We start from the raw sequence: 22,535 nt of genomic DNA, 5'->3' as shown, positions 1-22,535 counted from the left end.
GCAGTCAGTATAAAAAAAAAAAAAAAAATTCTTATGAAGTAGCCCCCCTCAGTGAAACATTGGAACCCCTGCAATGTTCTTTGATATAAATATAGCCATGCTTCCTTATAGGATTATATTTTCTACTGTAATAGTTTGCTGTTTGCTTTTAATCAGAGGAAGAAATTAGTATGCGTTACTCTTGGCTGGTTGCAAACTCACAATGTGCACAGCTCTTTGTCTTTGCCATTTGTGTGTGACTTGAATTTGAACAATATAGCTAGTTAGAAATATTAAAGTAGCTTTTTTCTTTGCTACTTTTTCTTTTTCTCCCCTCGGAACATTTCGTATCTTTGTCTCGTGCATGTTCTTTCTGCCATTTCAGTCCTGATGAGGATGAAATCTTCTTCCAGTCCACAAAGACAAGTACTTATATATGAGGGTTTTGTTTTTTCTTCTGCTTTTTGTAGTTACTACTCGAAAGTCTTTTTTATTTGTTCTGCTTTAAAAAGCACTTTAGATGTGCTTGGATTAGCTCAAGAGTCTATTCATAAAAAAATAAAATAAAGTTCTGCCAAAAACAAGTACCATAATGGTGAAATTTTAAGTGTTTCCAGCTTTCTGAATCCTGAAACAGCAACAGAAACAAACAAAAAAATAAAATAATATAAAGGTCTGCAACCTTTGGGCAGCATTTCACAGCCTTCTTCAGTGCAAATAAAATAACTGTGGAACTTCAGTAGGACATAATAAACCTGTTTTAAAGTCATGTCTTTGGCTTCGGATGAAAATAGCACTTCTTATTTAAAGACGCTTTACTTTCACGTCATTGCATGTATGGTTTCATTTTGTGGGTGTTCTCCATTTTTCTTCTTCCTTTAGAAACCAGATAAATGCAAGAACTCTTTCTTCACCGAAAAAAAAAAATCTATTTCAAACGTAGGACTGAAATTCAAGGTTTAGTTTCTTTGAATTAAAAACTTTGTTTTTTATACAGACACCTGCTGCAAACACATGGCCAGACTCATTTCTCGATTGGAATGTGGACAATGCAACTGTCTAAAAAAATAACAGATAAAATTTTGCCATGAAACAGAAATATATAAACTAGTTGAAAGTCACTACCCAGAATTAAAGGTGGAGTAAACTACACTTCTTAAATGGTATTATTATTGCTTCTAATGTGTGCTATATGCAAATGCTAATACTAATGCCTATACCGTGTGTGTAATAGGATAGGTAAGATGTAAATACCAAATTTTCCTGCAATAGGCATAGAGCAAGTTAACCTTTAAATAAAAAAAAAATAAAAAATCAAACAGTAAAGGAGGTCCATACAAAAATATGAGCATAAAGCTAATGACAACAGTAATTTTTCCATTTCAGAGTTATGAGCATCTCTTTCTGTGTGTCCCATTTGTGTCCCACAATCATTAAATATGAGCATTACCATCAATGCTGTGGAAACCATTCTTCATAAACATATTAACAAATAAATAAGGGTGCATGTAGTAAAGGAGCAAATTAATTGAACTTAACCATAGAGACTCATTGCTTATTGCGATCATACACATTTTCCAAATTCTGTAAATTTAATGATTTAATGGAAAAACTAACATTACGCACTTCTGTTTTTCAACATTTAGTAAATATTGGTAAAGTTTTTGCACAGATGTCAAATGGAAAAGCCACCAGTGACAAACAATAAAGCTAAATGTAGATGCTGCATTAATTCAGACAGTAACTCAGACAAGACGGCCCTGGAACACATACAAGTAAAATGGAAGAATGCAGGTGTTCTGGATGAAAAGCAACATGATCATTAGCTGAAATGTGTTTTTTCCTCCCCGGAAGTAAGGGATGCCGTCAAGCTGAAGAAGGAGTCTTATTGAGCCTTGCTGGCCCGTGGGACTCTCGAATACAAGCGGTTGAAATGAGTTTCCTCCGCAAGGTGGCTGGGCGCACCCTTAGGGATAGGGTGAGGAGCTCAGTCACCAGGGTGGAGCTCGGAGTAGAACCACTGCTCCTCCACATCGAGAGGGGCCAGCTGAGGTGGTTCGGGCATCTGTTTCGGATGCCTCCTGGACGGCTCCTTGGGGAGGTGTTCCGGGCATGTCCCACCAGGAGGAGACCTCGGGGAAGATCTAGGACACGCTGGAGAGACAATATGTCTCTCGGCTGGCCTGGGAATGCCTCGGGGTCCCCCCGGAAGAGCTGGAGAGAGGGGAGTCTGGGCATCCCTGCTTAGACTGTTGCCCCCACAACCCAGCCCTGGAAGAAGCGGAAGATGATGGATGGATGGATGGATGGATGGATGTTTTTTCCTTCACATTTAACCTTTTTAAAGTCATTTATTACCACTCATTATAATGTTATAGTATGCATTTTTCAGTGAAAGGAAAGTATTTTTCTACATTTAATATAATAACCATATATTGATTTATAAAAGCTATGAATAAATTTGAAGGCTATTATGTTATATATGACTTTTTCAACAAGATATATCATTAACTGAATGTGAGAACAAGCATTTCCATTCACTGCCATTTGCCATGTAAAATATATGTTTTGGTGATTAAATGTTGCAGAAAATGCCGTTCACTACAGAGGTTCTGAATGTCCAAATGTGTCACATCTGCCGCCAATGAAAAGCTGAGAGACTGCATTTTACCTCAATTATTTGCATGTATTGATAGGATTAGAGGAGCAAAAGGTATTAAGGTGCTCTGCCACATGTGTTTCATTACCTCCGCCAAGTGTAACAGCGGAGGTTATGTTTTCATTGGGGTTTGTCTGTCTGTTTGTCTGTTAGCAAGATAACTCAAAATGTTATGCACAGATTTGGATGAAATTTTCAGGAAATATTGTTACTGGCACAAGGAACAATGATTAAATTTGGATGGTGCTGGAGTGGGGTGACTGATCTGCCTTGGTGGAGGTCTGCGCTCTCCGAGTGTTTTTCTAGTTACTTTTGCAGTAATGTCTGAAGTTCTACCATGGACTCTAATGTGTTTTTTTGGAAACTAGAAAAGCACTCGGAGAGAGCAGTCCTCCACCACGGCAGATCAGCGCCCCCACTCCCCACCCCCATTCCCCACCAAAATTTAATAATTTGTTTCTTGTGCCAGTATCAACATTTCATGAAAATTTCATGAAAATCTGTCCATAACTTTTTGAGTTACCTTGCTAACAGACAAACCCTGATGAAAACATAACCTCCACCGTTACACTTGGCAGAGGTAATAACAGTTAAAAGGGGCAGCTTTAGCTGACATGGTTAGTTTCCTGCTGTAGTCCCTGGCCTGATGACAATAGGCACCCTAAAAAAACAATACATTACAGCACATGAATTAAAAAGAGAGAGTTAAGACAGATAAGAGGCAAGATAAATCAATAAAGATAAAAAAAGATAAGAGAACAGTGAAACATCAGTATCTCCACGTGTGTGTGTGTGTGTGTGTGTATCTATCTATCTATCTATCTATCTATCTATCTATCTATCTATCTATCTATCTATCTATCTATCTATCTATCTATATCTATATCTATATATATATCTATATCTATCTATATCTATATCTATCTATATATATATATATATATATATATATATATATATATATATAGATATATAGATATATATATATAGATATATATATGCATATAATGTTTTAGTTGTGTTTATGTTTTGTTTCTGTTTTTGTTCATGTCTTTTTTTTTTACTTTGGATTCCATGACCCAGGGAAATGCACAAGAATTCCAGTGTACCTATACTGCAGTGTATCTGTGCAAATGGCAAATAAAGTCTATTCTATTCTATTCTATTCTATTCTATTCTATTCTATTCTATTCTATTCTATTCTATTCTATTCATATAATCAAAACATGCAAAAGCAGCACATACAATATCACACACAATAAATCAGCACATAATCACAGACAGGGATGTAAACAGACATCACATATGGACAGACCACATCCATGATCATGACACACATAACACAGAGCCGTAGGTTCATGTGTACTGGTGTGGTTGTCTGTAAACCATGTTTTTAATTTGGCTGTAAAAGTGTTTTTGGTTTTTTTTTATCCACTGAATCTACAGCTCTTCTGTTGAATTATAAGTATTTACAGGGTAGTTTTGTCCAATATGGCGGAACTATTGATCCAGTAGTGTTGGAGAACAGGTGGAATGTTTGATGACTTTTAAACCATTCAAACCATCTCAGTATCAGCCAAAAAAATGTGCATTTACTCTACCATCACTGAAAACAGTAGAACAGGGATTGTCCTTCAGGAGGATTGTATTCAGGCCTCTAGTACAGTTTCACATCTACGACAGGATCACCAACTCTGGTCTTACGGTTTTTGATAGCCCGACATATTACTCAGACAGTTTGTGTTGTTTTTTCCATTAATTTGTCAACCATATGTGACAAACTGCCAGATGCTGTTTGAACAGATTCAGCAGCGGCTCAGACAAAGAAACTACCATCACCACAGAACAAGCATGGTCACTGTTGTTTTTCCAATAAGGGTCTGAAGTCACATCCTGACAGACGCTTCGCATTATATCCTGTCTGTATAAAATGAAAGTTATATATTTAATTCTACACCGACTCCTTATTGAGCTTCAAGTTCTCTCAAACTTTGATGTTACCGTCCGCTTTCATCTCATTCACTGTCACGTATTTTCTTCTCATTCCACATTGCATTCCAGCCTTTCCATTTCAGCGCTCCCTGACAGAAGTGGATACCAAACTAATGATACCGGTAAGGGGAATAATGCTGATACATCACGGCGTGTTCTCTCCGCTCAAACAAAAGCTCAGTTTCTCCTCAGCCAAAGTTTAAAACTGGCTTTAAAATGAATAATGGAGCAACGGTTCTTGTTTGATGTACCCATTACTGCAGGATCTGACTCATTCTATTTCACTCAAATCTTTAAGGGGCTAGAGTGGCTCATGGGTATTAGGATACGCCCACCTATGAATGAAAGCAGGAAGGGGATGTTCCTTTTTCTAAAAAAAAAAAAGTTGTGGTAGATCTCGGACAGGAGGATGAGTTCTGGTTAAGCTTAGATGAGACGAGATTGTTAAAGTAATTAAACAGTACGTAGTGAAACTGAAAGTGTTTAAAATATGCATCTGTTGGAATTCATTAAAGACAAAGTTTTCACACTGTAGTCCTTTTTCCACCGCTGGAGCTTTTATCAGTTTTATCAGGATTTTGAAAAATTTTGGTGTGTTCCCGATGAAATCACCCATAGTTCCTAGTAGAAGAGTAGGACTTTTCAGGTTCCTTGGAATTCTGGAGGGGTGGGGCTATGTGGTGAAGAATGCGGATTGGTGGGAAGCAATTGCAGCGTTCCACACTTACGTACACCTTCCGTGTTTAATCCTGTGGCGGCCGTGTCTTTTCTTTGCAGATTGCATGGTTTTATTTGCAGTGTAATAAAACACGTGGACCAGAATAACTTGAGTGTCTTCCATCTTGGTGTTACTGTGTCGCACAAATGATGATGTAGGCTTGTCGGAAGCCATTTATGATCGCTGTTTCCATCGTGCTTGTTTGGCCTTAAGCTTCGTCTGGACTGGAGTGGTAGTGCAGTTTCTTTCACCCCTCCGTCATCACGTCATCAGGTTGATTTCAATATATTTTCTGGAAATTTGAGGTGCAGTGGAAACGCAAACCACACAGATTACCTGGAAATCTTTTATCCAAGTAAATTTAAAAAAAAAAAAAAAAAGCACCACTCTATTCTCTACATGGTACTTGAACCTCACTTCATGTGTATTTTGTTAATGTACACATACCCCCAGGGGTACTTGGAAGAAGCCTAGGGGGTACTTTAAATTTTTTTGGAACAGTACATTAAATAAGTCATCATGTTCAGAATACAAAATAAATAATGAGAATTAATGCTGAATTATAAAACACAATAAATATATTCATATAATAAAATTGACACTCCTGACCTTATTTCATTTCAATGTTATTATTATTATTATTATTATTATTATTATTATTATTATTATTATTATTATTATTATTATCATTATTATTATTATTATTATTAACTATAATTTTGTTTAAGCTTTGGTAACATTTTAATAATATTTCTATTTTACATTATTCAAGATGAGTTAATTTGAGTACTTTTTGTTGATGAAAAGTTAATCTATTCATTAATTACCATTCAATTTATTTTTATTATCAATGGAAGAGGGCGCTTTTCAGTTTATATTTTGCACACAAAATCTCCTTGTAAACATTTTTTCTTTTTTTTTTTTAATATATTACAGTTAAATATATGTTGTTTGTTTACAAACTTTTGAAAATAAAAACAGACACCTTTATATGTATAGGAAGAAATTTTACCTAATTTTTTCAGTCAGAAATGCTGAAGCGAGAGTTGGGGCTACTTGGTTAAAATATATATATTTCAGGGGGTACTCCACTGTAAAAACTTTGAGAACCACTGATGTAGAGAATGGAGTGGTGTAGTTGTGTTGTTGTTTACCTGTGAGGGTTGTCAGCTCTCAGAGTTAATTATTGCTGTGTACAGCAGTAAAGCTGCTCTCAGTTTCTTTTACCATCACCTGTTTTCTACTTTCTTATCACTTTTGTACTTTCGCCCCATGTTTCTTCTTCTCTTATTGACAGGAGACTACACTGTAATTTATGTGGATGAAATGTACAAAAACATTTGACAATTGAAATTACTGTAGCAACATGACATTTAGATGCTCTTATGCCACATTTTGCTGTCATAGAAAGGTCTCCTGATGAAATATTTTCCTCTATTATCACAAAATTAATTAATTTCCGCCTCCTCCTCTTCTTAACTCGCCTCACTTTGCACATCTCACATTCTAGTGATGAAAAATGAGTACATAGATGCACATTGTTATTAGATAGTATAATAAACAGTGGAGAATATTATTATGTAGTGCAAAATTAAGTTTATGGTAAGCCACTTTACAGAGGAGTGTATTAGTCATCAGTATGACTATTAGATGCCTGCAGTGAAAATGTCAGAATCCGTTCACAGCAGTTTCCATCACGAGAATATACAGAGTTAATGGAATTTTTCTCAATTGATTTTTTTTCTTTGATTAATATGCACGGAATTTATGTCTGTGTAAAAAGTGGAGAACAATGTTGTTCGCGAAAATCAAAAAACACATTTACATAACAAAATAGATTCTCAGCTGGAGACAAATATAACAGTATGAAAACAAATGCAAACATGATAGAATGATGCTTTTCCACCCAGGGAATAATAATAATAATAATAATAATAATAATAATAATAATAATATAATAATTATTATTATATTATTATTATTATTATATTATTATTATTATTATTATTATTATTATTATTATTATTGTGTTATCAGATGTCTTTAACTAAGACATCCTGATGCCAAAATTTTAAGAACTACTATACTTCACTTTTCAGACTCACTTTACTAGTGTACTGCTTCATTACGTTCACATTACTGGTTCATTTCTTTTTACTGAAATTACCTTGAAAGAGACTGCAGATGTTTTTAACAGATAATCAAGTGTTGGTCTAAATGAAATAAGTTAGTATTTTCTTGCATTGAAAAGGACTGCATTCAGAGGAAATTTCTGTGAATTCATTATGTCTTTTATGAAGCTCAACACAGCTAATTTACACCAAGTTAAGTAATATGATTCTAAATGTACTTTTTAGGATAAAAAGTAAGAGTGTTATTTCTGTCAGATTTTGTACGTGGGCCATTGTCTGAAATTGCATGATATGTTCTTTACATGCACTAAATATTCAATTGTTTTGCCCTAATTGTGAAAAAGCTGTCTCTGATAAGATGTTTATGGGCTAATGAAAATGAATCTTCCACTCTAATTATTTTTCCACTGGCAGATCCACGTCCCCCGAAAAGTAGGGTTTTGTCAAAGAACTTCACAGCTGATGTACGTTCTATTATGTGGACACAGGGTCTGTCTTTTATCGCTTCAAACACATTCTTTAAACATACTTGAAAACCATGCAGATACTGTCTTTCATAATGTTCAAAAGTAGGTTTATTTCTCCTTCACATCAGGAATTTGGACTTTTCTTTGGAGTATGTTTCTCTATCAGAGGATCTTTACTCCAGCTGACTGTAAAGAGAGGCAGTGTTCCACAAAACAAAGCCAGTGCAGGTGTATCTTTATGTTTAACACCGCTGACTGTAGCTGAGGTCTGGTCCCAAAAAGCTTTGTTTCCCTTAGACTTTGAAACTCTAAAAACACTAAGTCAGCAATTTATTTTTATAGGCAATCATTCTGGTTGTATTTGTTTTACTTTTACTTTGACTATCTCACAAGTGTTCTGGTGGTCGATCTTTAGAGTTCTCCTCCATTAATAAGATCTCAGGATGAATAGAATGCTCTTATATCAGACTCTGATTGACAGGTCTGTTTGACAGCTCGCTCACCTGCTGAATCGGACTTTCTGATCTTCTGTTTATTTAATAACATGCATATTTTCTAGTTATAGTTAATAGATGACAACAACAAAACTGTAAAACTATTTGGGGATGTAAGTGTGATAAGGTTTATTGGGTTAGTACAGCGGTTCTCAATCTTTTTCTGTCGGGCCCCCCTTTGGAGGACGAAAAATCTCCAGTCCCCCCCCCCCCCCCCCCCCCAACCAACCCCAACAACATTGTAACAGTGGTACAATTATAACTTTCATTGAAAGAAACGTCAATATTGTAACAATACTTTTTGCTTTTCCTTGAGTAATTTGTTGTTCAAATTAAAAATAACTTAGATTTTTGCTTGAACAATACAAATAAACTCAACAAGACTGCTCCGAGACAATATTTTCCCAAATAAAAATTGGAAATGCGCACAACTATGATAATAAAGTTACTTTTTTTAGAACAACAAACAAATTTTGGTAATAAAGATGAACATTTTAACAATATCAGTGGCTGCAATGAGCCTGTTTCCATTGCACATCTCAGAACATTAAAGTGCAAACTGTACAAACTGTGCAAAAACAGAAACATTCATTCATTCATTTTCTGAACCCGCTTTATCCTCACTAGGGTCACGGGGGTCACATGGAGTCTATCCCAGCTACATAGGGGCGAAGGCGGGGTACACCCTGGACAATTCGCCAGTTCATTGCAGGGCACAGAAACATTCCACTTTTTTTTTCCTGTCCAATCGTTGTCCATTGTCCAAACCTAAACTCTTAGTCTAGTCTAGTAACAGATCACCATGGCTGTAGATTTGTTTGTTGTACGTCCCTAAAATGAGTGCATGGTGCTCCAACACTAAAATATTAGTTCCACCTGCTACATGCTCTAACCTGAAGGAGAAAAAAAAAAAAAAAACCACCAAGGAGAGATCGCATGCCCCTCCTGGCACACCTTTGCGCCCCCCCTGGGGGGCCCACCCCACACTTTGAGAAACACTGGGTTAGTAAGTTAGCACTTACCATTAGCTCACCAAACATATAGCTCAGACCCTTCATGTTCCTGCAGCTCTGCCTCTTTTGTCTAAATATGGTCACTTCTGCAAACTACTGGCTTCAAAACAGCAGCTCAGAGTCCAGTGGATGACGTCATGTTTCCTATAGATCAGGGTGTCAAACATAAAACCTGCAGGTCAAAACCGGTAAACCAAAGGTTTAAAATTAAAATTAAAATTACACTGATAACATTAACAGTCAATGATGTCAAACTCATTTAGCGCAATCTGATCTCAAGTGGGTTGGATCAAAAAATAATAGAATAACTTAAAAATAATGACAACTCTAAATTTCAACCTCTGTTATTTAAAAAAAAAAAAACGTACAATAAAGCTAATAAATGCTTTGTGCCTTTGTAGAGCCACTGCAATCTGTACTGTACATGTATAAATGATAAGTTCAGGCATAATATTGTTAAAATTGGACATATTTTTCTTTAGAATTTTCAGGTGGTGCAGGTCATTCATATTTATCTGTGAAAGGATAGTTTGTAAATATAAACATTTTCATGATTAAATGTTACTTTTTTGCACTAAAACAAAGAGAACATTTTGGAGTTGTCATTATTTATAAGTTATTATGCTTGTGTTTTATGGGTCCGCCTGCTTGAGATCAATTTGGGCTGTATGTGGCCACTGAACTGAAATGAGTTTGACACTCATAGAAACCATCAATTCTGATCTCATGAAATCACGTTGTATTTCACACCAGTTCTTATGGCCTTTGGCATGCTATATGTACGCATTTTCATCCTTTAGCATGTTATTCAACGCCATTTGATTGTGTGTCAATTTGCGCCAAGATTTCCGTTTTACATATCCGTAACCGCTATCCCTAACCCTAACCCTGACCACTAATCGTGTGATATTTGATGCAGCATGAACATACATGCAGAAAGCTTATAATGTGTACAGATAACACGCCAATTAAAAGTGGCATGTATGGTATGTATATATACACAATTCATGATATCACATTGAAAAAAATAAGATGGATATTGTGAAGCAACAAATGTCCAAAAGATCTTCATGAAACTGCAATGATTTGGCAACATCCATGTGTCTTAGTTAAAAAAAAAATTCTCCATTTGGAGACAGGTCTAACTGAGAATATCCAAACACAATATACGTGAGGCATGTCAAAGTATGAATTGTGTCATATAAAGGCTGTTCACAAACTGGGGGCATGATGAAGAAATGGCTCAAAAATACAAAATATTCACCTCCAAATATTTTGCATCAATAGTATTCACAGCAGTGGTGACGCAATTTGGGACACTTACAATAATTCAGGTAAAGATTGAAATATATTCACATCAGGCTGATAACTAAATAGAAATGAATTCAACATCAGCTGGAACCTCGTCTGCAGCTTATGTGTCATATTCATATGATGTTCATGTGTAGAAACTCTTCAGTGTCCTAGTGTTTGAGTTGTTTGCTTCTTCATGTGCTGTCTTTTCAATTTATTATTTTATTACCTTCATTTGAGTGTTTGATACAAAACAGTGGGGCAGGAAATCGACAGGTCCAGGTCCACACATGTGACTGGCTGATGCCTTTATTAGTGTAAATCTGACAATGACGCTTTTTCCTGGAATATTTGTGCAAAGGCAGTCATGATATAAAAAAAAAAAGTTTGAAAGAATATAACGGCATGCAAATTAATAAAAAAGAAAGAAAGAAATAAAGAAAATACTGTATAAATGTTCTTCAGACTCTATACCAGGGGTGTCAAACTCATTTTAGTTCACCCCAATATGAGCTAAAGTTGGCCGGACCAATAATATAATAACAATTAAATAAGTAAAATTACACTATGAAAGTGTCTACATCTACAAAGTTTCCTTAAAAATGTGAATAACATGAACAACCTGAAGTTTCTTAAGAAAAAGAAGTGCAATTTTGACAATGTTATGCCTCAGTTTATCATTTACACAACTTACAGATCACAGTGGATCTACAAATACACAAAGCATTTAGTAACAGGGTTATTATGATAGTATTTGACTGGTCTGATCCACTTGAGATCATATTGGTGTGAATGTGGAACCTGAACTAAAAAGATTATAAAACCTTTGATTGTTAGTATCTTCAGTGTAATTTTTTTCATTTCACAAATTCATCCTACAGGCCAGATTGGACCTTTTGGCGGGCCAGTTTTGGCCCACGGACCACCATTTTGACACGTGTGCTCTATACTATAGTGTTAATACTGCTAAAGTGTAAGCAAATAATTAAATGTAAGCAAATATCCCTGCTGAGCAAATGATATTAGCTTAGCATGGTATTCAATTATTTATTTTTTAATCTAATATTTTGTCCTTCTAGCAGTAGATTACAGGTCAGCTCCCTGAAGGTGCAGAGGTATGTGTGAGGAGAGTGACTAATGCTTAGAGTAAAGGTGATTCAGGTAATGAGCCCACAGCTCTGTTTAATTTCCCAGTATAGTTTATAGTAAAGAAAAATGCATGAGCACGTTATGCTGTATATGCATATAATCTGCATTTGCACAAGATTTAATCATGTTTTCTTTAAAAAAAAAAAAAAAAAAAAAAAAAAAAAAAAAGAGAAGAAGATAAACACATCATCTGCACACATCTGCAATGCCAGGGACTCCGACGTTGAGAGCAGTCTGTCATGAGAAACGTCCAGGGGAATGAAGACGTCCCTGTACTGGGACTGTTTACTCAAAAATGGAGTCACACACCTTCTTACATACACCTACTGTAAGGCTCTACAGCGGAGTAACACACACACACACACCCTTGAACACACACAGACACACACACCACCCAGGGAGCAAAGCAGGAGCCAAATTGCTCTGCTCCGCTCAGCTTTAATTGGGGGTAAAATCAGGTGGCTGTGAGTGTGTGTGGTTAAAAAGCACTGCCCCGGTGGATTCTAAATATAATTAATACTTCATCACAGAGCCTTGAAATGAGCCACGGTTCTCTAACGAAACAACCTTGGAGCCGTCCTGCACTTTACCCGGCTGATATGTGAGGCCGAGAAAGAGTGAACGACAGGCAACGTTTGGTTGTTGCTCTTTTGATGAAGTTCAAACCGCTCGCTCCTCGAAAAACTTTAGTTTGTCTTTATTATGTCGAGAGAGAGTGGGAGCGTTAATGGTCGCCACCCACTCCTTCACATCTCTGTTTCTCTCTCTATTTTCTTACCCCTCTCATCTCACTCCTCTGTTTACGCGGCAGCGGTGGCAGAGGAAGATGGAGGGGAGAAAATTATGCTCAGTGGGACACTTGGAGGAAACAGTTTGAAATTGAAATGAGGACGACCCACCCTCCACCCCATCCCTGTTAAAACGGCCTTCGGACTCACTCTCACACTCTGCTTTATTCACTCACACAGAGAGAGAGACCGTTCTTGGACTTGTTTTAAATGGATATTGCTCTGTGACAGACGTGTGATTGTGATGTGATCACAGCCAAGTCAAAATGGATTTTTATCTCAAGATCTGAAGGAAGGAAGTCACTGTGTTGTGTAAATGTGACAGAGGTGTTTTTCTCCCTCATTCTCACTTCTAATCCATAAATATTCCCCTTTTCTCCCCTTGCCTTCTCCATCGGCACCTCCTCACAGGACAAACGCCACCAAAGCCAGATTTCTGGAAACGGTGCGATACTAACTCAGATTACACCAAAGTTTAAAATCAGGCTGTAATTACAACCTCGCATGTTTATTTTTGTGTTTGTTCTATACTACAGATGTTTACTTCGGATCACAATATGATCAAATGGTGGAAGCGCTAGTTAACTATAGGGGATTTTGTCATTTTCCCTGTGTTTGCTGGCCTCCAGGGAGCAGGACTGACTTATTGGCCCACAGGCCAAATTGGCCTATCGATCCAGTCTTTTACCAACCAAGTCAAATATTTTCTTTGTTCTTTCCCCCATTAATTTTAAAGGCTGAGAATTGGACTTGGATCAAGTTCAGCCAGGCACAAAAAATTCCTATAAAGCCCCAGTGCGATTTTTGTCGTGGAGATTGTTTGGATTTGTTTTACTCAGAGTTTGAGATTTGCTCTGTTGACATTTAAGTCATTGCCACAAAACAGTGAAGCACAATATAATTTTCTGCCCCGAGCACTGATAAAAATGAAGTGTGAAGTTTGATCTCTCTGTTCAAATGTAGACCAAAAAAACGATCACTGGCAACAACCCAAATGCATATACTTTTCAGCTCCTGTCCTCTGAGGAAGTGGCTGTCAAACAAAGCTCTGTTCCTACTGAGATCAACAGTATTTATCAAGTCACAATGATTGCTTTTCTAATCCATCAAATTATTTTTAAAACTATGTGCAATGTATTTCTTTGACTTTATGATTATTACATCATGGTTATTTCCTGCAAAATAGAGCAGAGTCTAAATCCTGCTTCTTTCTGTTTTGCCCAGAATGATGAAAAATGGTAAATTATTCATGGTCTCTGTCCAATTGTACAAGAGAGAATTCAGCCAAATTATATAATTAATATGACTCATGATTGCTGTTTATTGTATTAGACTTGGCCAAAATCAGAAACCAAACACTGAATTTCCTGTTTTCCCTTCGCAGATCTTCCAGGGCTTCCTCTGTGTCTTCTACAACCTTGGCGATGGAGACCACAACTTAACGCTGCCAACCTATCGTCTTGACAACGGCGAATGGCACGAGGTCTTTCTAGATCGTCATGACAATGAGATGACACTGCGCCTGGATGGCGGTGGAGGGCAGCGGGAGGTCACCGGGTTGCGGGGCCGGAGTCGGGAGATTATCATCGACCCCAGCATGGTGATGCTGGGAAATACTTTTCCCTCTGGACTCAACAAAAGCTTTCAAGGTACGTGGGAGGGGCAAGGACCTCAGGACCTCAATACAGAAGTGTCGTAAAGTACAGTACGTAAATACAGCTGACTGCCACTTTTCTGCTCAAATGTGAAAGTTATTTTTATCCCGCCCCCTTGGGGAGAGGTATTGTTTTTGGTTTTGTTTGTTTGTTTGTTTGTTTGTTAACACTCTAGCAGCAAAACAATTAGTTGAATGCATACCAAATTTGGTTTATATATTGCCAGTGACCCAGAATAGATCTGATTACAATTTAGGAAAAGTAGGTCAAAATTCAAGTGTTTTATGAATTTTTAAAATCTTTTTCCCCATTTACTTCTAATGGGCGAAATTTCACGTGTCTGTAGCAGCAAAACTACTGATTGAATTCATACCAAATTGGGTTTATAGATTGCCACTGACACAGATTAGATGTAATTACATTTTGGGAAAAGTAGGTCAAATTTTTAATGAATTTTTTAAATCGTTTTTCTTATCCTATTTACTTATAATCAGCAAAATTTCAAATGTCTGTAAAAGCATCAATTTTGTTTCAATTTACTTCAAACTTGGCACATACATATAGGAAACTGATATGCTGACATCAGCACACGCACAGACATGATTACATCAGCTGGATCTATGCCAAAATAGGCTACAATACATACAAGGGGCGGGGTTTATTGTGCCCGGCACAACTTGTTCTTTTTTTTCCCCCCCATACATAGATTGACAGACAGACTTTTTTTTTTTTAACCGTCAGTGTTCTCAGTATAGGGGTCAGTATTAATGGTTTCAGGAAGTTGAAAATAATAACTGAATTCAAAGCTTTTTACAGTGCATAGATTGTATTCACACCTGGGAACTGGCAATTTTTTCTGCTTTAGCAGCTGTTGGAACAAGACTGAAGGACAACTAGTTAAAAGGACAATAGGAAAGGTATTTTAAGGTCCCAAAGTACTTGATATAAATCAATTGGCCTGGTACTGACATTTCCACCAAAAACACCCACATTGTTAAGTTTGAAGGACCTGTATCTAATTCACCACATGTGAACCTCTGCTGCTTCTTTTATATTGTGCTTTGCTATATTTCATATTGTCCTTTTTCCAATATGTACCGGATTTGACAAACACATTTACTCTTTTGGACGATTTTTCTTTTTCTTGGCTGAACATTTGAACATTTCTCTCACCTCTGGAAACATGCAGCTATTGCCTGTTCCCTCCTCTCCACCAACAATAGTCGCAGCTGAAAGAACAGGCTTTAAAGTAGCCCTTCTTTTATGATACTTTGTAAAACTGAGCAGTGAAATGGTTGTATAAAGAACAAATGTTGAAATCCCTTGACAAAGACTAACCTAGATTACTGTGATCACACCTCTTCGAAATACAGTCACAGGACATGAAGGTGACGACGCAAACAGCAAAACTACAATGACTGTTGAAGGTGGTGTATCTCGAGTCAAAGCAGTTTCCAGAAATGAACAGTAAACCACTAGATGTACGCACGTTGTTTGAGAGTGTGAATCTATGTGTTGATATGTTTTCTTTATATCACTGGTTCCCAACCTTTTTTGGGCTTGTGACCCCATTTTAACATCACAAATTTCTGGTGACCACAGACATTCAAAACAAAGCAATTTTTTGCTTAAATTAATTTGGTTTTGATCATGTAATAGTTTGCTATACTATGTTGCAAATAAATGTTAATTTTAGATGACATTTACTCTGTATAATGTATATCATTATGGACGGAGGCAGAAAAGCCAGGTGGAGATTACTGCACAAAGTGAGAATTTTATTTTCCTTGGTCAGGATATGTACAGTCAGTCCAGCTTGGATTTACAAGGCTGACAATTAATACTGAATAAACAGTAACTCAAACTATGAATTATGAAAGAGCTGCAGCATCTGAAACTGACCACAATGAACATTTGACAGATAAACAGTACCACAGTGCTTCAGTTTCAGCTTCATAGTTTGTCATGTCTTTTATGTGTTGGGATTGTCTCTCTCAACTCACCATATATTTTCTATCAGTAATTTTTTTTTTTAATCAATTACTAGAAATTTCAGGCGACCCCATTTGAATTCCAGGTGACCCCACATGAGGTACCAACCCCAAGGTTGAAAAACACTGCTTTATATTGTGATTTAGGATGCAATTTAAGTGAGATGACTTTCAGCGTTTGTCCTCTGTAGATTGAAAAAGCATTCCTTTATTGAATTCGCAATAGATGTTATTTTCCCTTTATCACCATATTGTACATATATTCACTGTGTTGGCCATAATGTTCCTATTCTTCTCATCTTTGAGCCAGCTGAATCTTATTATTTAATAAATTATATACAGTCTGTTTCGCGAGTAAGAATACAGTACCTCCACTTCCCAAAGTATTGCATCTACAAACAGGACACTTTTCTTTTGTGCCTCATTTTATCTTGCTTTGCCTTTCAAATAAGATGAATTGCAACTGGTCTTATTTACCTCTATCGTCAACTACTTTTCTGACAGTATACACCCTAATGGTAATTTGGTTTAGAAAATTTCTTCCTCCTGGATTCCCCTTGTTTTTATAGCAAACGTGGAAGCTCTCCTCCTACGCAAATGGATTCAAATGTAATTTTGTGTGCCGCTTAATCACTGCGTACTCTTCCTGTGTCTTGGTGATGGCACGGTTGCACCCTTAATGCTGAAAAATAATACCATTTTCTCAATAATAAATCCAATATCTTTGATTAGATAAGGAAGAGGTATTACACAGAAGACGAGGTTTGCTGAATTTATCAAACTAAGCAATTTACAAAGGGTAATTTTTTGGAACTGTTGGTGCAAGGTATCCTAATAAATTCTCTTTTCCGAGAATTTCTACTAAGCGTGAACTATTATTTTTTTGAGGACGGCAGAAATCGGTGATCATTTCACTCTTCCTTCAAGAGAGTTGTCCTTACAAAGAGCAGGCAGATGAATGTGAGCAGGGCTGAATTGTTAAGAGGTTAGCATTTTCTGCAGAGAATGGAGAAAGGTTATGACACGTCGATGTATAAATCTTGCTGAATGCACCTTTCAGTGGGGAACAGACAGATCATACAATGGCAGAATAACACAGAATGTGTTTGCAAGACAGCCTCTCAGCACCAACCAGGCTATGCCGTACAGTATATAACCTGTGTGTATGTGGAAGAGAGTGTGTGATGGGTGTGAATCTCACTTTTTCAAGACATATGTGACAATTTAAGTATTCCTCCTGCAAAGCGCAACCAGAAATAGCACCTTTTATCTATTCATACGCATACTCATTCTCTCTTTAAGTGAGAATTGTGATGCCTTTGTGTGTTCATGAATGATTGATGTGACAGTTTGATGGCTAATTCACCTAAATGCATCTTCTTTGTTAGCAAGGATGATGGTTGTCCCCACAGCTGGATGGCCGGAGGGGCATATGGGTTTGTGTGTGAGAGAGACAAATGCGAATACAAAATGTGAAATCGAAATGTGAAAAACTGGAACTGACACAGCGTCCTACTTTCATTTAAAGTAGCGGGTTAGAAATGACAGACTAAATGATTTAATATAACAAATATGTTCACCATGGATTATTGTAGCCAAGAAAAAATATTGGAATTAGCTTCATTTCTGTTTGAGTTTCTCTTAAAACGTGGTCAGGTCTTCATTGAACAAACACAATCTGTTCGATGTGATAACATGTGAAGCAATGCATCGTTCTTGTACTAATAGTTTGACATTCACAAGGTGCAGGCTGTAACAAGTGCATAGGCCAATGACTTCAAAAAAAGACAGATTTTTATTCATATGACAAAACTGAAGTTATGTGTTCCAGCTACTATGAGATACAGAGTTTTCTTTTTAAGTTAACTCACAAAAAACAAGGTCTTAGAAGATTTACCATCATTTACCAGGAGCTGCCGAGTAGCAATACCAAAGAGTTTTAGATATTTATCAGCTCACAGTGCACAAACTGTCTATAAATGGAGTATTTAGTACTGGAGAGGGCGCCAAGCCGGTAGGAGTCCAAACACCCAGAAGTGAATGCTCAGAGAGGTGAAACAGAACCACTGAGAGAAAACTCAAGGATTGAAGGGATCAGGTATGGAGTTTTCAAAGAGAACCACAAATGAATACACTACCCTCCAAAAATAAAAAAAAAATATATAAAGAAAAACAGATCAGTGTATGCCTGAGGTTTACCAAAAAGCATGTTAACATTCCACAACTTTAGTTGCACACAGATTCAGGCTGACTATTTTTTGGCCAAGATCAACCTACTGCATGTTTTATCCTGTTTTATCAGTCTCTACAGCAAACGGAGCTTCATCGAGGAGTCAAATTCATCACCATTTTCTAACCCTAAAATGCTTTAACAGCCACCAGCAACCAAAAGCATCTACAGATCAAAAATGTTTAATAATTGTTGAACCACCAATCCTACCTCTGAAATTTTATGAAAATCTACATGATCAGCAAATTTAATATGGGGAAATACCTGATTGTGACTCAAAAATACAAAATGCAGACAATAACATTATAATAAACAATGATAAATCACTAAGGAATGGGTAAATGTAGAGAAAAAAAAACTCATTGGGAAGTTTCCACAGAAATAGTTCAAGGTCTTTACAGGTTAATGAGTTCCTAACATTTAAGTTGCCAATAAAGTTGTAAGAAGTAACCATGATATTTGTTACTGTATTCCATGTTACAGTCACTGTCAAGACACTTGGTGCAAAAGAAAACACCTGCAAATGCCTTTATATTAACCCATAAAGATCCAAGTATCCACCAACTAATGTAAACTGTTTAATATCTGTTAATCCACTAATCTTTTACAATTTACAATTCATGTAAATAATTGGTATAAAATGCAGTTTGTCATATTTTCATGTCAGAGACTCCATAGTGAACATGGAAACACCGTCATCTTCTATAACATTGTTTCTCCAGTAAAAGCCATGGAGTTCATCAATGACGGTGGATGGTAACACTTGTTTTTACATTCAGTTATTCATGTATTTTGTTGAAAACGTCCCTTTTCTTCAGTTTTCTCTGTTTTTGATAGAATAACCCTCAACTTTAGTCTGAGCTTTAATGAACATCTACATGATCAGTGAATTTAACATAGGAAAACATGATTTTCACTGGAAAAACACACACATATCATAATAATAATATAATAAATAGTGATAATTGCTTAAGAAAGGTTAAATACAGAGAAAGATTAATTTGGGAACTGCCACAAAGTAGCACTGGATCTTTATGGGTAATACAGTTGAACTTTAAATAACAAAGTCTGAGTCTGATTGAGTCAAATTGCTATAAAGGATGGTTTATTCCAATTCATGTACAATAGCACTGATAAAAAATCTTTTAAATAAAGGAGTTGGTTTCCTTGAGAAAATTATACATTATGATAAAAGAAATTGAATTGAATGTTTAAAATGTCTCGTCTAACACACAACACTGAAAACAAAAATACAGTACATTATACACTATAGCAGTATCTAAAACACAAAGAACAAGACGTTTCAAAATTAACACCATAGCAACCTGTAGTTTGTCTGTAATTAAAACTAAAAGACTCAAGGGTAAAAGCACAGCTTATTAAAAAGTATCTTCATTTTATATCAGCCTTGACTGTTATGAACCAATACAAAAGAAGCAATATATTGTTGGTGAACCCACGCATATTAATTCAACAAAACAAATGTAATACTTACACAAAACAATATCAACGGTAATGTCAGGGACACATACACTGCTTGGTGCAAAATACAGTATAACTCATTTGGAGATTCAGAAAGAACCATCAAAACTGAAACAGAACTGAAAGATATGCAGTGTGTCCTCATTTTCTTATGTTTTATAACTTTTATCATTTTTCGCATTGACTGTAGAAATCAGAAAATATTTTGTGGACTTATACATCTTGGCATAATGGAGCATAAATTAGACATTCCAGGTTTGTTTTGTTTTTGTTTTTTACAGGATAATGTCAGGACTAACCACTAACTAAAGTTTTGTGATGCAACATCCTTTAACTTTTAACTATCTCTATTACACTTTAGCTTCAAACAATGAGAGCACATCTCAGAATAGCCCAGTTAAAGCACATAGCATAACCCTATAGAGATGCTATGAAGTGACATTTCACAGCAGGCGTCCTAAAAATATAGCTGAGCTTAAGCAGTTCTGTGAGGGAAAACAGTCCAAAATAAATCCTGAGTGTTGTGCAGGGCTGATCTGTAGCTACACAAAATGTTAGTTTGAGAGGAGGTTTGATGTGTTATTCTTTATAAATAACAGATGAGTTTTTTTCCCCCCCATAAATTCTCTAAATGTTAGGGACACTTTTTGAATAATGACAGAAAACATTAAAACTGCCTCTTACTTCTTTACAATTGTGACTAAGATGAAGACTGTAAATTAACTCATAAAGACCCAATGCTACTTTGGCGGTGTTTTTTCCTATATATTTAATCTTAAGTGATTATCACCATTTGTTGTAATATTACCTTCTGTATTTTGCTTTTTTTTTCCAGTATAAATCAGGTATTTTTCTCTATTTAATTCACTGATCATGTAGATGTTCATTAAAGCTCAGATTAAAGTTGAGAGTTATTTTATCAGAAACAGAGAAAACTGAATAAACAGTGTCTTTTTCAGTTCAATCTGTCATGAACTGAACATAAATCCAATGTGTCTATCCACTGTCATTAATTCAATTCTATGGGTTTTATTGGTGAATCAATGTTGTAGAAGATGACGGTGTTTCCATGGTAACTACGGAGCCTCTGAACGTCCAAATGGGTCATATCTGATGACCATGAAAAGATGAAGAACTGTATTTTACACCAATTATTTACACTTCATAATAAGTTTAGTGGTAGAGAAGTTATCAAACATTTTACCTAAATAGGTGGATACTTGGGTCTTTAAGGGTTAAGGTGATTTAATGCTGAAAACCAATTAATTCCACAGGTTCACATTCATCTCTCTTGACATAGGTTTCACCCATGAAAGAAATGTCTGAAGATTAATTTTGTCAGATGCTTTTAAAGAAAATTGGAGTGAAAGAGACTTTGGAAGAGGAAAGAGAAAATAGGAAAAGATAAGATAATATATGATAATAGAGAGAAGAAGAGGTCAGAACCACAGAGAGACATACAGTTAAAACAAGAGGGGGATATATATAGAGAGCTCCATGCTTGCAGTTAGACAGTGAGAGGTGTAGACAGCTGTGCCTCAGGCAGTAAGAGACAATGCATGTGTTTATTAAATGGACTTTAAAAGCATTTCCCTTCAAAAGAAGCTGATGTGATAGAGTACGGCAGGGGAAGCATACCTAAGTGTGTGTGCGCCTGTGTGTGCACTCGCTTATGTGAACGCGTCTTCTCAAATGGTGACGGAGGGGGAATGAGACGTTAACTTAATACACTAATGTACCAATTAAGCCATAAGAACATAAACACCTCAAAATGTGTGTCCGCAGGAGTTTATTAGTTGTTGTGCTCCATGGAAACACTTCAGTGGGTTACACATAATGGCTTTTCATAGACATTTAACCATTACTAACAGTAAGCAAACTTACAAGGGGTGGGGTGGCGGGGTAGGGGGTGGGGGTAGCACTTTAAATTAATGTGCATAATATGAAATATAATTAAGTAATTTACTGCAAACCTTATTAGCTCATAGAAAGATCTCATTTAGTTTAATTTACATAACAGCTTTGTAGTTCAACTTTGCTCGTCTTTATTTATTAATGTACTAACGTAAGAAAGACATACATATGTAAAAGGTGTGTGTATGTGTATAGAACAGTGTTTTTCAACCTTGAGGTCGGGACCCCATGTAGGGTCGCCTGGAATTCAAATGGGGTCACCTGAAATTTCTAATAATCGCTAAAAATTTTTTAAAAAGCCTTAACAAAACTTGCTAATAAAAATATATGGTGAGTTGAGAGAGACAATCCTAATACATAAAAGCCATGACAAACTGTGAAGCTGAAACTGAAGCACTGTGGTACTGTTTATCTTTCAAATGTTCATTGTGGTCGGTTTCAGATGCTGCAGCTCTTTCATAATTTATAGTTTGAGTTATTGTTTGTTACCTCCGCCAAGGAGGTTATGTTTTTGCCAGGGTTTGTTTGTCTGTCTGTCTGTCTGTTTGTTTGTTTGTTTGTTTGTCTGTTTGTTTGTTT

General features: G+C 36.3%; 1 protein-coding gene across 1 annotated transcript in view; it reads left to right on the top strand.

Annotated features, from left to right (window-relative positions):
* Positions 1 to 22,535, top strand: part of LOC115413880 (neural-cadherin) — a 527,604-nt gene that overhangs the window by 442,799 nt on the left and 62,270 nt on the right. The window contains exon 33 of the mRNA XM_030127006.1: positions 14,069 to 14,333. Coding sequence (XP_029982866.1) covers positions 14,069 to 14,333 — 265 coding nt within the window. The remainder of the gene's footprint in view (positions 1 to 14,068; positions 14,334 to 22,535) is intronic.

Source organism: Sphaeramia orbicularis, chromosome 3 (genome assembly GCF_902148855.1).
Source record: "Sphaeramia orbicularis chromosome 3, fSphaOr1.1, whole genome shotgun sequence".
Taxonomy (NCBI): Eukaryota; Metazoa; Chordata; class Actinopteri; order Kurtiformes; family Apogonidae; genus Sphaeramia; species Sphaeramia orbicularis.
This window is presented reverse-complemented; position numbering and strand designations above follow the sequence as displayed.